Source organism: Pediculus humanus, genomic scaffold, assembly GCF_000006295.1.
Source record: "Pediculus humanus corporis 1103172107662 genomic scaffold, whole genome shotgun sequence".
Taxonomy (NCBI): domain Eukaryota; kingdom Metazoa; phylum Arthropoda; class Insecta; order Psocodea; family Pediculidae; genus Pediculus; species Pediculus humanus.
This window is the reverse complement of record NW_002987271.1, coordinates 57,938-74,676: the sequence shown is the minus strand read 5'-3', so window position 1 is coordinate 74,676 and position 16,739 is coordinate 57,938. Positions and strand designations below refer to the sequence as shown.

Genomic DNA, 16,739 nt, shown 5'->3' with positions numbered 1-16,739 from the left:
GAAAGAGTAAAGTAAAAGGGGGGAAGGGGAGAGGGGAGGAAAGGAAAAATTTTTTTTTTTTTTTGTATTTCATCCCCTCTTTTTCTTTTTTTCTTTTTTTTTTTTTTTCATTTTAGCAATTTATGGTAAACTCTAACTCAAGGGACTTAAAAAATAAAAAAAGGGAAACATTTTTTAATAATAATAATAATAATAATAATATTTTTCTCGTGAATTTTTTTTTTTATTTCTTTTTTTTCAAACAAAAAAAAAAAAAAAAAAAAAAAAAGGAAAAAAAAAGAAAATAAACAAAATTATAGATATACTATAATTTCCGATAGGAATGCATTTACGCATGACAAAATGCATATACATTAAAATTAAGGCGTTAAAAAATTGTTTAATCGTAATTAAAATAATGTTGTTTATGTTTGATTTATCACATGCTCGATCATGTTATAATTTTTTTAACGTATAAAAAAAAATAAAAAATCGGCGGTTTCCTTTTATCGAGTTAATTTGATTGCTTCAAATCGAATTTTATAAGTTATCTTTTATGGCTTTCCAAAGCCTTATAATATATAAATTTTTTGATTACAGTTTTAATCATTTACGTTTAGATAAAAATAAAATAAAATAAGGGTTAAAAAAGAAAAAAAAAATTAAACGAATTTAAAGAAAAAAAAAACGATAGGAAAAAAGATAAAAAAAAAAAAAAAAAAAAAAGATATTATTTTAAAAGTATTTTTGAGGAAAAATTTAGAGAAAATGATTTTGAAAAAAAAAAAAAAAAGAAATTTATTTGATTGGTTTTCAACCAACCGTTACCAACCGTTGGTTTAAACAACTTTCACCAATGCACATTTAAGCGAAAAAGGAAAAAAAAGGAAAAAATGAAAGAAAAAAAAGAAAAATATTTTCTAATTTTGTTTTTAAAAAATTTATTTCTCATCTTTTTTTTTTGTATACTTTACTTAAAAAAAACCTTTTTACTTATTTTTTGTTTTTTTTTTTTTGGTAAATGAAAACATAAAATTAATAATAAATTATTGTTTTTTTTTTTTTCCTTTGTCATTTTAATTTTAATAAAAAAAAATTTTTCCCTTCCCCCATTCTCTCCCTTCTCCTTCCTGTCATATTTAAATAAGAAAAAATCATCAAAACCTTTTACGGTTGTTTTTTTTCTGTTTATTTTACTTTGAAATAATTTAATTTACATTCGCACACGAAAAATTTTATTATTATTATTATTATTATTATTATTATTGTCGTTGAAAGAACTTAAACAATCCGAGGTACGAAAACGGAAGAAAATGTAATAGAAAAAAAAAATTGTTTCAATAATCTCTGCACAAAAAAAAAAAAAATACAAACTTAACAAATAAATGAACCAAACATGTCAGATAGTAATTTCAAATCTTCCAAGTTTTATTTTCTTCCTTTAGAAAAACAATAATTAATTCTTTTCTCTTCTCCCTCCCTCTATCTATCTCTCTCTCTCTCCTGTTTAATATTACTTTCCCTTCATATTATTATTATTATTAAAAAGTAAAAAAATTTAACGAAATTCGAGTCTTGAAAACCAAAAAAAAAAACAAAAAATTATTAATTTTTTTTTTTTTTAAATCTTTATCATTAATATAATTATTATTATTATTTACAGGTTTTCTTATCATTGTTTTGAAACCTTTCGTCTCTTTGATTGGTTGTTGAATGATTCGTCGTCGGGGGATAAAAAAAAAGGTAAGAATCAAATTATAAGTTAATTAACTTTGTTTGTCTCATTTTAAAAAAAAAGATAAATTAAAGGTCACAAGTTTGATTTATATGAAATGTGACATATATATAGAGTAAGAGAGAGAAAGAGAGAGAGAGAGAGAGAGAGATGTTCTTCATACTTTCATACCCATTCCAACCCCCTCTCACATATATATATATATTCGACTCATTTTTTCATTAGAAAAAAAAAAAAATCTTTCCTTCCGCCATGACACCTCATTTTGTTTTTTTCCTATGAGAATTCAAATAAGTTTAATTTTTTTTCGAGTTATAATTTTTACGATGGAGAAAATTTTCAATTCTCAAGCGTCTGCCATTATTTATTTTTATCTTTTTAATTTTTTCTAAAATAATTTTTCCTTTTGCAAAAAAAAAAAAAAAAAAACCGTAGAAAAACTTTTCAAAGGTTGAAAAGAGTTATAAAAATATTTTTTTTTTTTTAATGATTTATCATCCGTCGAATTTTTTTTATCCTGCGTATGTGCACCCGCGCACTCACGCACTCACGCACCAACGCATCCCAACACCCACGCACGTACCCCCCCCCCAAACAAAACAAAATTTTTTTATTTCTCTCCCCCCAAAAAAAGGGTAATAAAAAAAAATATATATATTTGGAAAAACATTTTTTTTTTAAAAGTCTTTTGTCGATAAAAAAAAAAATTTGATGGTGATGATGATGATGATGATGATGATGATGATGATGATAGCAAACATCACTTATGATTATTATTATTATTATTATTATTATTATTATTTGTTAACCAAAGGCGTCAATTTGAAAATTTTCAAACCGTGAAATAAGGTGGTAAAGGTGCAAGGAAAACACATTCAAAAATAAAATTTCGATATCTCGAAGTAAAAAAAAAACCGTTATAATACGAAAAATTGATTTTTAAATCAATGAGATAAATGTTACGCACGCACACGCACCCACACACCCACGCAAAATTTTCTTTTTTTAAAAAAAAAACACCTTCGAGGAAAAAACAAATCGCGGAGAAAAAAAAAAAAACTTTATTCTCTCCTGTTTTATATCATTAATCTTAGACTTTAATATCTGTCGGTTTTCCTGTTTGGAAAAAAAAATTCCTTCCCTCTTAGCTTCCCCTCCCTTCCCTTCTTCCCTCACTGCCCCCCCCGAAAAAATTAGATTTTATAATCTTTTTTAAAAACGATAAATATTTTACACTCATTTTATAAGTTTAAATAAAAATCCGCGAAAGATTATTAAAAAAAAAATTCCGACGTGGAAGAAGAAAAAAAAAAATTATTTCCTAAGAAAACGTTTTTTTTTTTTTTTTTTTTACTTAAACGGTAAATTCGATTCGTATTCGAAAGCCATGTAAAAAAGAAAAAATGAAATCGTGAAAGTTAATAATAATAATAATAATAATAATAGAAATTTTTGTTTCGATTTTTTTTAAACTTAATATATTAACTTATTTTCTTACCTAATTTTTTTTTAAGAGTATTAAAAAGAAATTTTTTTTTTTTCTTTTTTTACTTTTGCGGAAGAAGTGAAATGATAAAAAAAAAGGAAGAAATAAATCAAATCAATGAATGACAAATAAGAAAATCTTGAGAGTTTTCTCGTTTTATAAAAAAAAAAAACAAATTGAAAATTGAAAATTTTTTGTAAAAAAAAAAAAAATTTCATTATAAATAAAAAAATAAAATAAAATAAAAAAAAAATTTTCATTTCGAATGATGATGAAAATTTTTTTTTTTTTTTTTAAACATTAAAAAGAAAAAGAAAACTTGTCAGTCAGTCAATCAATCAGTCATTCATTCACTCATTCTTGTTTGTGTGCGTGTCAAAATTTAAAATTAAAAAAAAAAAAAATTTCGTTAAATCAATATAATTGATTTCGATTATTAAACAAAATCGATTTTATTTAACACAAAATTGAAAATTTAAATAAGAAAAAAAAAAAAATTAAAATCTTTTTTCCCCCTCCTCTTTTCCTCCTCTCTCTCCGCCCTTGCCCCTCCTCCTCCCACCTCACTCCCCTATTCGACTTTTATTTTCCTTTCCCACCGCCTCCTCCATCCGCTTCGCCCCCTCGCCACCGCCTTCTTACATTTTCAGTTTTTTTTAAAATACGTTTTTCCTTGTTGCGAACGTTGTTAAAAATTTTCAAATTTCCCGCCATTTTTTTTCCTTTTCTGCTTTACAACATGCAACGTTGCATACGAAATTCCCTCGACGTTTTTTTAATTTTTAATTTGAACAATTAAAAAAAAAAAGAAAAAAATTTGTTAATTAGTGTCGGACTCATTTAAAAAGACCGAAACCAAAAAAAAATTGAAATAATAAAACTCGTCCTTCAAGTCATTTTTTATTTTATGACATTTTATAAATTACATAAAAATTTACGGATTTATAATGATGATAATAATAATAATAATGATAATTTTTTGACATTTTAACGTAATTTATTAATTAATGAAATTTTTATTTATTATTTAATTAATAAATTTAATTTTTTTTTCTTTTTTTTAATTATTTTAATTATTATTATTATTATGTTTCAATTTTAATAGTGGGGGAAGTTTAAAGTGCTTGTCAGAATTTTCCAGGATTTCATTCCAGGTTTTCCATTATATAATTCCAGGTTTTTATTCGATTCCTTTTGATTAGGAGGAAAACAGGCTGTTTGTTTCACTTCCTGTAGTTTGTGTACCTTCTTATAAGTTACTTTTTAACGTTGTGGCTGGCTCCCAGTGCTCCCACAATCATCAGGATTGTTTTTGTCATTACTCCCCACATCCTGGATATTTCCCGTTCCAAATTTCTATATTTCAATCTTTTTCCCGCTTCTTCTGAGTTCTTTTTGTGTCCTACTGAGAACACGACGTGTATCTCCCTTATTTGTCTAATCTTTCCATTTTATATTCACGACAGATATTTTAGTGTTGAGATCTTGTGTGCTATACTTTGAGAATCACGGTTGATTGTTAGACCTTAGGACAACGAACCTGTACAGTTTTCATAAATACTTGTGTCGGTTTTTACAGGTATCACTCCATTTCGCACTGGCCATTTATTTCCTATTTGAAATTGCATATCGTACCTTACGACCTTCCATTTTCTTCACTTTTCTTATTTTCTTTAGCATTATTATTATTATTATTATTATTTCAGAAAAAAATAAGTAAATTTTTATAGTAATAATATTTTTAATGAAAAAGAAAATAAGTTTTCAAAACTTTTGGAGGGAAATGAATAAAAAAAAAAAATTAATTCGTTTTTATTTTTTTATATTTTTTCACTTTAAAATTGATTGTTGAAAAGTTTTAATACAAAATTTCTCTTTTTTTTTTTTTTTGTCGTTGTCGTTGTTGTTTGTTGTTGTTGATATTTTTTAGTAATTTTATACGATTGTAGTTAGTGTTGTAATGAAATGTAATTCGTGATATAATATTACCGTGATGATAAACTTGAAAATTCGATTACGTAATGGATTTATTTTCATAACTTTTTCCATCTTTTTTTTTTTTTTTTTTGATAATGGTCAAATTGAAAAATGTTTTGTAACAATTCTATTATTATTATTATTGTTTTTTTCTTTGTTTGTTGTTGTCGTTGTCGTTGTTGTCGCTGTTTTTATAAAATTTTTTAAATATTTCATTCATTCATTCATTGAATAATCAAACTAAAAAAAAAAATTATTTTATTCGATTTTATAATGGAATGGATGGTAAAATTATGAGATGCCATTTAAATAAATAAAATAAAACAAACGATATTATTATTATTATTATTTAAAAAAAAAATAAAAAACCAATAAATAAATAAATAAATAAATTTAGTTTCGTTTTTTTTTTTTTTATTATACGTTCGCTCTCTCTTTCTCTGTCTCGTTTTTTTTTTTTTAATCAAAAAATATTTATTGCCAAATAAATTTTTTCCAAAACGTTCAACATCGTTTAAATAATTCTCCTTTTTTTTCGTTTGTTTGTTTGTTTGTTTGTTTGTTCGTTCGTTTGTTTTTTTAGCGCCTTTTTTTTTTGGACGTTATTTTTCGTTTACGAACGTTTTTTTTGCCGTTGCTGTTTTTTTTTGTAAGTGTTTTTTCTAATGATTGTCTGTTGGGTTTTTCTTTTTCTCTCTTTCTCTCTCTCTCCCTTTTCTCATCAATCTCTTGGACATGTGTCTAATCCCTTTAGTCAGAAAATGTTAAAGCTACATTGAAAAATGACGTCAGGTTTGAAAATATTTCACTGATTTATAAAGATTGACTTTAATCTTTTTCCGGGAGAGGGACGATGCTAATGTTTCTTATTTTATTTTTTTTTTCACAAGTTGGTACACCTTATTTTAATTTTAAAAAAAAAAATTATTCACGCATCAAATCCGCGAGTCGAATCGACGACGAGGAAAAAAAACCGTTAAAACAAAAAAAAAAAATTTTTTTTTTTATTTAGTTTCCGGTTTGTTAACTCGGTTGTAATATTAACCGTATAATTACGTCGAAAATGAAATTTTTTATGTAAACCTTTTACTTTTATATTTTATAACGAAACATTTACATTATTTTATATATATATAATATTAAATAAAATATTTCCACACGAGCAGCTTTTTTTTTTTTTTTTTTCTCATTAAAGCAGAAGACATATTAATTAACGTTTACTTGGTTTTTACCTGACCACAATTGTGAGTTTGCTAAAAAAAAATTAAAACTTAAAATAAAAACCTTTTCAAACGAAAACAAAAAAACAATTTATTTACTTATTTTCATAATTTTTCATTTTTTAAATAATTTTTTAAAGAAAATAATAAAGAAGAGAGAGAGAAAGAGAGACAAAGAGAGACAGAGAAAAAGTTTATATAAATAAAAAAGTAAAAAATATATAAAAGATAAATAGCATTGTTTTGTTTTAAAGTCAAATTACACGAATCTTTTGACTCTTTATTAGAAAGTTTTCTTAAATGAATGATGATAATGATAATAATGATGATGATGATGATTATCTACCTTTGTGAAAAATCTTTGATATCTGACATGTTTAAAAGAATGACGTGTAAAAAGAGGAAAGAATGAAAAAAAAAAAGAAAAAAATTTCGTAGGGTAGATAGTATACCGCACGTATTTAAATAATGAAAAATTGCCTGGAAAAAAAACCCTTGTTTGGAATCCACCCTCTTATTCGTTTTTTTCTTCTCTTCTATTAACTAAGGGATGAAAAAAATCAGTTAAATCGTTGGAAAAACAAAAAAATGTTTCTGTTTTCGCCTTTACATCATTTTTCTTTTTTCTTCTTAAAAATTTTCTTTTGTATAAAAACGGGAGGGGGGTTTAATTTAAAACGTTTGATAAGAGGACAACGATCTCATTGATAATAAGAAAATTTAAAATATTTTTCTACGAAAACAAACGTCCCCCTCCTCCCTCCTAAAATTTTATTTCAAAAAATTCTTTTTATTTTTTTGATCGAGTTTCAATCTCCCAAAAAAAAAAATAAATAAATAAATAAATAAATTTTTTCTTTTTAACAATGTTGCCATTTTACTCTTCGACCTTGACCTTTATTTACCATATTCAATGACGACAAGAAAAATTTTTTTTTTTTTTATGGCAAAAATTAATATTTTCAATGAAATCAAGAACGTTAACCAAAAACGTTTGCAAAAAAAGAAAAGTTTTTTCTCCAATATCATCACACCATTTAAACCTTCTGGAGGAAAGTTTTCGATTTTATTATTATTATCATCATTATCATCATCATCATCAAAATCTAGTTTTTTAGTTCAAAAGGACTATGAGAAAAGGTGTTATTTTCTCTCGGTATAAAATAAATCTTTTCACTGGTTTGTCAAAGGGAAATAATATATATTATTATTATTATTATTATTAATCTTAAAATATTAGAAAATGTTTAGTTTGTTGCAACATAATCCGTTAGGCGTTTACTTTTGTTGTTATCTCAAGTTTTTAAAAAACTTATCTCTTATATACATACATACATAACTTACATAAATTTTCATCTTTAATAATTAAAAGTCAAAAAAATTATTATTATTATTAAAAAATTTTTTGAGCGTGAGGTTTCAATATTTAATACTAATAATAATAATATTTTTACGTTATTACAATTTGTTCCAGTATTATAAACGTTTTTATTAAAAAATTTTAATTTTGTTGAATTATTATGTATTCGTAAAACTTACTTATTTTATAAATTTTGTCACGTGTTTTTAAAGTCTTCAACTTCCGGTTTTTCTTTTTGAAAATTGTTTACAAGAAAATTTTTTTTTTTTTTTTTTGGGATTTTTCATTGACTTGATTGATGACAATGAAATTTTATATGTTTCAAAATTTTATGATTAATGTTTCGAAACTTTTTTTTTTTCATAAATAAATATATGTATTTTTACAAAACAGTTTTATCTCAAACAAAAACAAACAAACAAACAAACAAACAAACACAAAAAAAAAACTTTTTTTTTATAAAAAAATAATTATATTATTTTCCGATAATTTTCTTTCCCCCCTCCCCACTCGTCGATTATTATTATTATTACTACTTCATTTTTAATTTGTCATGATGATCGAACGTATTAATAATAATAATTATAATAATAATAAATTAATTAATAAATTAATAAATAAATGATTTAAATTTTAATATAACTATTTATTAAAAAACCGCAAATATAAATGATAGCACAAAATAGTAATAGTAGTTATTATTATTAATATTTTATTTATTAATTTTATGTTTTAATAACCTAGCGTAATAAATAAAAGTTTCGATTTTAATTATAAATAAAATTTACATTAATAATAATAATAATAATAATAATGATAAATATTAATCGAAAATTAAGTTTAAATAAAAAAATTTAATTATTAAACACCGAATTACGGCGGTCGGTGACATATTTGATGTTTCTTTTTTGTTTCTCGGGTTGTTTGTCGGGTCGTTTGTCGGTTGTTGTTGTTGAAAGAAATAAGAAAAAATAAAATTAAAAAAAAAAAAAAAACATCAGAGTTAATATTTAGTTAAATGTAAACATTGAATGGGCGGAAAGACAGTTTTGTGTCTAAAAAAAAAAAGAAAACAAATTTTTTTTTTGTTTTGTGAATCATGGAAGGAATAATAATTCAATTACACACCATTTTGAAAACGAGTGGGTGTACTTATGTACATAAATATTGTCTTATAAAAAAAATAAAATATATATGTATACATATATAAAATAAATATAAAAAAAATAAAAAACAAAAGAAAAAATAGAAATGAAAAGATTTCAAGTTAAAAAAAAAAAAAAATTTTTTTTTTTTTTCGTAAAGTTGAATAATAATAAAATAATTTAATTTTTCGCCTTTCCATCAAAATGGCTTTTACGTCATCCGCGTCCAACGTTTCATATTTTAAAAGAGCTTCAACTAACAATTTTAATTCTCTTGAATAATTTTTTATTATCGTTTTAGCTCTTTTATAAGATTCTTGTAGGAGCCAACTTATTTCTGCATCAATGGCTTCTGATGACCTTTGATTTTCCTCAACCGTTCTCAAACCTACGGATTCTGACATACCCCATTCTTTAACCATGTGAGTAGCTATGGACGTTGCTTCTTTTAAATCGTTTGATGCTCCCGTTGTTATCTTATCCGGTCCGAATATTATTTCTTCTGCGGCTCTACCACCCATGAGTGTGTCCATAGTTGCTAACAGTTCGGATTTTTTAACAAGATATTGTTCTTTTTCTGGAATGTATGCGGTGTGTCCTAAGGATCTTCCTCTGGGTAGTATCGTCACTTTGTGTATAGGTTTAGAATCTTTCGTGTAGTAGCAAACAATCGTGTGACCGCTTTCGTGATATGCCGTTATTAAATTCGTTTCGGAATCGGGCATTCTTGATTTTCTCTCCGGACCCATAAGTATTTTATCTTTTGCACTTTCTAAATAAGCCATAGTCACGCTATCGGCACCTTCGATGGCAGCTCTTAAAGCAGCTTGATTAACCATGTTTTCTAAATCGGCACCCGTGAATCCCACCGTGCCTCTAGCGAGTAATTCTAAATTAATATCTTTATAAAGTATTTTGCTTAAATAATATTCAATTATTTCTTTTCTTTCCGTATAATCCGGTATGGGTACCATAACTTCGACGTCAAATCTACCCGGTCTTAGCAAAGCTTTATCCAAATCGTTTCGACGATTTGTAGCACCGAGAACAATGACTCCTTCGTTCTGATGAAATCCATCCATTTCCGAAAGTAGTTGATTAATTGTTTGATTGGCATATGGATGAAGGGTGCTGTTTGTTCTTTTCGAACCTACTGAATCGATTTCGTCGATGAAAATAACACATGGAGCTACTTCTTTGGCAGCTTTGAACAAATCTCTCACTCTCCTCGCTCCCTGACCGACTAAAACCTCATCGAATTCGGGTCCGGCAGCGTGAAAAAATGGAACTTTTGCTTCTCCTGCCACGGCACGAGCGAGTAAAGTTTTTCCAGTGCCCGGAGGTCCGACTAGCAAAACACCCTTTGGTAATTTACCACCCAATATTGAAAATTTTTCGGGATTTCTTAAAAAAGCAACGATTTCTTTTAATTCTTGTTTTGCTTCTTCTGCTCCTTTAACATCTCTAAAAGTCACGTGTATCTCTTCAGGATTAACTTCCAAATATTTACTCATTTGTGTCCTGAACACGGATCCACTTACAATTATAATTAAACAAATTAAAAAACCACTTATGAAAAATATTGTCAATATCGGTGTGAAAACTTTCATGAATTTCGATGTGGGTTTGGGTTCGAGGATTTGTCTGGAGGCTGCCATGTATCCATCGGTGAAAGCCATTTTGATTTTTTCTGATTCTTCTTTGGACGATGCATTTTCAAAAATTTCATTTTTATCAATTTTTTTCGGTTCTTTTACCAAATTAATTTTTGTTTTATTTTTATATTTAAATAATGATAAGAGCCATGGTAATAATTTATTCTTTTTAGGATCTTTATTTGCTGTCAATTTATTTTCTGTTGTGTAATATTTGACGCAGGTCAAAGGTTTTCTAACCTCAAGGAAATTTTTATTATGTATGATTGAAGTTAATGGCGGCGGATGATGATGAAATTTTTTAAAATGATTCTCTTGTTTTGTTTTATTATTGGTATAAAATTTTAATATATTTCCATCATCATCATGATTATTATTAACGATTTGGGGTATTAAGTTAACATTGTTTTGTACTTGTGCGTATTCGAAACATTGTTTATTTATTAATTTTTGACTGTTTTCATTTAATAATCTATAATTAACACGGATAATTTCTTTATAATATTTTTTAAGGCCAACATTTCTAAACATCACCGATAATTTTTTGTTTTAATTTACACCAAAATATGTTAACTCTACATTGTTTATATTTTTTAATCATTTTTAACCCTAATGGTTGGTGATAATATCATTTGTTCTATGACGAAAATAAAGAAGGGAAAATTGTTGACAAAACGTATTAAAATTTCCCGCCTTTTTTTTCCCTTTTTTAAATTCAACAACAACAACAAAACAAAAATTTCAGCGGGAAATTAAAAAATTTTTTTTTTTTAATTCTACCGTCGAATTAAATCGGAGTATTATTATTATCACTTATTAAAATCACAAAAAAAATGATTTCCGGTTTTATAAAAAATAATTAAATAATAATAACACGTGAATATTTTTTGGTAAATTTTTTTTTATTGATAAAATTTTTTTTTTATATAAAAAATAAATTTAATAACAATAATTAAAAAAAAAATGATTACTACCATTCATCTAAATTAATTGGAATATCATTATTATCTTCATCTTTTTTAGTTTTTAATATTGCTTTTATATCTTCGGCATCCAATGTTTCGTACCTGACAAGAGCTTCGGCTAATAATTTGTGTTCTTTCGAATGTGCTTTCAATAGATTTTTCGCTCTTTCGTATGATTCTTGTAAAATTCTTTTTATTTCCGAATCAATGGCTTCGTTCAAAGATTGTCCCAATTCATTAACGGTAACTATCGATTTGACATTTTCGTCTAATGTTCTCAAACCTATTTTTTCAGACATACCCCAGTCTTTAACCATGTGAGTCGCTATGACGGTAGCTTGTTTTAAATCGTTTGATGAGCCCGAAGTTATTTTTTCCGGTCCGAATATGAGTTCTTCCGCTGCTCTTCCGCCCATCATCGTGTCCATTATGGCTAAAAGTTGAGCTTTGGTTACGTGATAACGTTCTTTTTCGGGTATGTAAGCCGTGTGACCGAGCGAAGGTCCTCTCGGCATAATTGTTACTTTGTGTAAAGGATGTGCGTCTTTCGTGTAATATCCGACAATTGTGTGTCCACCTTCGTGGTACGCAGTTATTAAATTCGCTTCTTCGTCCGGTATTCTCGTTTTTCTTTCTGGACCCATTAAAACTTTATCTTTTGCATTTTCTAAATACGTCATCGTGACGCATTCGGCACCGTCAACGGCCGCTTTCAAAGCAGCTTGATTTACCATATTTTCAATGTCGGCACCGGTAAATCCAACGGTTCCTCTCGCTAAAAGATCAACGTTTACCTCCTTGCATAATATTTTACCTAAGTAAAGTTCGAATATTTGTTTACGACCGTGATAATCGGGTGTAGGTACGGTCACTTCTACGTCAAATCTTCCCGGTCGCAAAAGTGCTTTATCTAAATCTTCTCTTCTATTTGTTGCACCGAGAACAATCACGCCTTCGTTTTGATGAAATCCATCCATTTCCGATAGTAACTGATTAATCGTTTGATTCGCGTAAGGGTGTAACACGCTATTGGTCCTTTTCGAACCTACCGAATCAATTTCATCAATGAATATAACACAGGGAGCTGTTTCTTTGGCAACTTTAAATAAATCTCTAACTCTCCTTGCTCCCTGACCTACTAATATCTCATCAAACTCAGGACCGGCTGCGTGAAAGAAAGGAACTCTCGCTTCACCGGCGACCGCTCTTGCCAGTAAAGTTTTTCCAGTACCCGGAGGACCAACCAGTAAAACTCCCTTCGGTAATTTTCCACCCAACGCAGAAAATTTATTAGGATTTTTTAAAAATTCAACGACTTCTTTCAATTCTTGTTTGGCTTCATCAACTCCTTTAACATCTTCAAATGTGACATTTATTTCAACCGGATCAATTTCAACTTGTTTTCCTATTTGCATTCTAAACATGGAACCGTTCGTTGATGCCAAAAATGCTAAACACAAACCTATAACAATGAGTGCCGTGAGAATGGGTTGTACAATTTTCATCCATTTTGGTGTTTGACTTCCGGTCACGTTACGAGTTCCGGAGAGGTAACCTTCGGCAAAAGCAATTTTTATCTTATCATTTTCGCTTTGTTTCTTCGTATCATTTGAATTTTGGGATTTCAAATAATTTTCAACGTCCAACGTCAAAGGATCGTTGGATTGTTTTTTTTGTATACTTAAAAAACCTTTCAAGCTTTGTAATAATTCGTTGAATGTTTTTCTCACCGTTTCTATGTGTTTCACTGTTTTTATTGTTCTTATGTGATAAGAAAATTTCACGTCGTTATCAATTATCAATTGTAATGACGTTAATAAAGGACACCGAACATCGCAGGTTAAAAATTTTTTTTTATTTAAATTTTTTTGTTTACCTGTAACATAATACTTATTATAGCTATTATTATTATTATTATTATTATTCCTTTTTAAACACCATAATAATCCAAAGGATAAAAGTTCACGTGTTTTTTTTTTAATATATTTTTCGAGCGTTCTTTGATTTTTTTTAAATAAATGATTTCCATCGTTGATGTGATGATTTTGTTTAGAAAACGATTGCAATATGTTTATAATTAACTTGTAATTTTTACACTCTTTAAAAATTCTCTCCCACCCCGACATAGAACATATTTAAATTTATGTTTTTTTTTCTCTCTCTCCCCCTCTCTTTCTCTCTTTCTTTTTTCCCGATTTGTTTGTTTTTTTTTTAAACGGATAAACTAATCGCCGACAGCAAAAAAAAAAAAATAAAAGGGACAATAATAAATAATTTAAAAAAAAAAAAAAATGCAACTTTTGTGTTTGTATACAAAAGATTCGATTGTTTTTATTTTTATTACTCTATGGAATTTTTTTTTTTTAAAAGTTGGCGGCGTTTTTTTTTTAAAATTAATTTAACAACAATTTCGAGAACGTACGTAGGGTATGCGTAATGACGTAATAAAACTTTTTTTTAACATTATTAACCAAAAAAACATAAACAAATTAATAGTTTTGATGTATTTATTTATTTTTTTAGTTAATTGGTTTTACAACATAAATTGAGAAATTTTTTTTTTTTTTTTAAGTAAACATTTTAAACGGTGTTTAATAATAATAATAATTAAGGGGAGAAAAAATATTTTTTAATTTTTTTTTAGAAAAATAAAGAAAAGTTAGTTAGTTAATGAGGATTTAAATATGAAAAGTTGTCGGTGGGAGGGGGTTGAGCAGAAGACGACTAATTACCTCTCTTCATGCCACTTAATTGAAAAAAAATTTTTTATCTCGAATTTTTAATAAAAAAAAAAAAAATCAATAATTTTATTATTAATTAATTAAAAAAAAAAAAGAAAGTTTTTTTTAGGTATCAATTTTCGATTTATTATTTTTTTTTTGTTATTATCATTATTATTAAATTACATTAATATTTTTTTTCTTATACTGAACGAGGTAAAAACGCGGTAAATATCTTTTGTTTATTTTATTTAAATAAATAAATCTTTTGACGCCATTTTCTTCTTTTAAAATTCTTTTCTATATTTATCATATTAATTTTCTTATTACGCTATTCTTTACGTAAACATTGGGTGCAGACGACGACGCATTTTTCGTTATTATTTTAACAAAAAAATTTTAGTATAAATTGACGAAATTAATTAACAAATCATTAAATTTTTATAATAATGATTGACTAAACAAACAAACAAACAAACAAACGATTTTGTTTTAAAAAAAAATACGTTTGAGAGAGTGCTTTTATCATAAAAACAAAAAAAATTTTAAATAATAATAATAACGATAAGCAGATGGCAAAAACGAAATTTATAAAAGCAGTAGAAATCATTTTAAATTTTCCATATTAATAATAATAATAATAATAATAATTTTTCCATCACGATAAGATTTTTATAATTGAATTTATCCAACTTCCGACCAACCAACTAACCAATGAATGATTCGTCATTTAAAAATTTAAATTTAAAAAATTTGAAGTTTCAAAAGAAAAATGGCGACACATAAAATGGCGGTTTTTTCCTACTATCAAATAATAATAATAATAGCTTGTAAAAAAAAAATTAATAATAATAAAATAAATCAATCATAATGAACAAACGCGGGAGAGAAATAACAAAAAAAAAAAAAAGTTTTCTAATAAAATTTTAAAGTTTTACTACAATTATATATGGGCCGTATATATATAATGGTTGACGTTTAACCGCAACAAATCGATTATAATTCCTACGCATTTATTTATTCTCTTTAACAGCAACAACAAACAACAAACAAACAGACAATAACAATAATTATTTGTAATTTCGATTATTATTATTATTAATTAACTAGAAAAACGATAAAAATATTATTTAAAAGCATTATTAACAATTAAAATAAATTTTTAAAAAATAAAAAAAAAATTTCGCGCGCTTTTTATTTTTTTAAATTTTCGCACTTTAAATAATAATTTCTCGTTAATTAAATTTAAATTAAAAAAAAAAAAAAATGAATTCGAGGTTAGATTTACTTTTTAATAATAATAATAATAATGATAAAGAATTAAAATTAAATTTAAAGAATTTGAGAGAGAGAGAGAAAAGTAAACTTTGAATAAAAAAAAAATTTAATTTATTTTATTTTATTTTTTTTTTCTGTTTGTTTTTCTTTTTTTTCTCTCACTCTCACTCTCTCTCTTTCTTCCCTCTTCTTTTTTTTTTTTTTAAATTTATTTAAAATGTAATTGCTGGAAGGGGGGAGAGAAAAAAAAAAAAAGAAGAAGAAAGGAAAGAAAAAAAAAATTAAAAGAAAATTTACCTACGTGTCTGGAATTTATATTAAGTTTCCAATGTTCGATTTACATAAGAATTATTCATGGAAATAAAAAAAAAAAAAAAGAATTTCAACAATTAAACTTTTATTTATTAGTTTGTCACCATATTTTTTTTAAATGAATTTTTTTTTTTCGTTGTTGGCAACATTGTTTTTTCTTACAAATAAACATAAAAAAAAATTATTATTAATCGTCGTTTTGATTGATTCTCATCGTAAAATTATTATAATTAACAAGAGTAAATTAATAAACGTAAAAATACGCGACCTTAATTATTACGTAAGGGTGAGAGAGGGGAAGGGTAGGGAGGAAAGAGAGAGAGAGAGAAAAAAACAAATGAAAAGGTTGAAAAGTCGAATCACTCTCACGACTCATTTCCGTCATTAATATGGATATCAGTGACAATATGTCAGACCATGTTTTAAAGGAATTCGAAAAATGAAAATTCGTAGAAAGATGTCAGATGTGTCCTTCACTTAACAAATCTGATTTTAAACTGAGAAAAACCCTTTTCTATGTTTTAGAATATTTTAATTTTCTCCCTCATTTTCCCTCTCACTCTCTCTCTTTCTTTTCCCTTTTTCTTTTCCCTTATTTCATTTTCACTTTTTATTTTCTTTGCGAGTAGTCACCAAACCATAAATTTTCATTTATCGTAATAAGTTTCGATTAAAAATTTATTTTTATTTATTTGCAAGTCTAATTTATTTATTTATTTTTTAAAAGAAAGCAGAAGATGTATGTATATAAGAAAAAGGTGTAAATTTAAATTGAAAACAAAAAAAAAAAAAAAACCGAAAGAAAATTTTCTTTCTCCCTCCCCTCTTTTCCTCCTCCCTTTCTCTCCTCCCACCATGCCTTATATTATTTTTAACGTAATTGAAAAATGATTCCGTTATTTATCAC

At 26.2% G+C, this 16,739-nt stretch overlaps 2 protein-coding genes across 2 annotated transcripts; both read right to left on the bottom strand.

Moving 5' to 3' along the window:
- Positions 1-8,767: 8,767 nt before the first annotated feature.
- Phum_PHUM279900 (uncharacterized protein) lies at positions 8,768-10,581 on the bottom strand (the record flags this gene model as incomplete). The annotated part of the gene is made up of 2 exons (XM_002426776.1): positions 8,768-8,812; positions 9,118-10,581. 2 exons carry the CDS (start codon positions 10,579-10,581, stop codon positions 8,768-8,770), a joined length of 1,509 nt encoding a protein of 502 aa, XP_002426821.1.
- A 946-nt stretch (positions 10,582-11,527) lies between these two features.
- Positions 11,528-13,463, bottom strand: Phum_PHUM279890 (ATP-dependent metalloprotease, putative; the record flags this gene model as incomplete). The annotated part of the gene is made up of 2 exons (XM_002426775.1): positions 11,528-13,202; positions 13,459-13,463. The coding sequence occupies 2 exons, from the start codon at positions 13,461-13,463 to the stop codon at positions 11,528-11,530; spliced, it is 1,680 nt and encodes a 559-aa protein (XP_002426820.1).
- Positions 13,464-16,739: the final 3,276 nt, after the last annotated feature.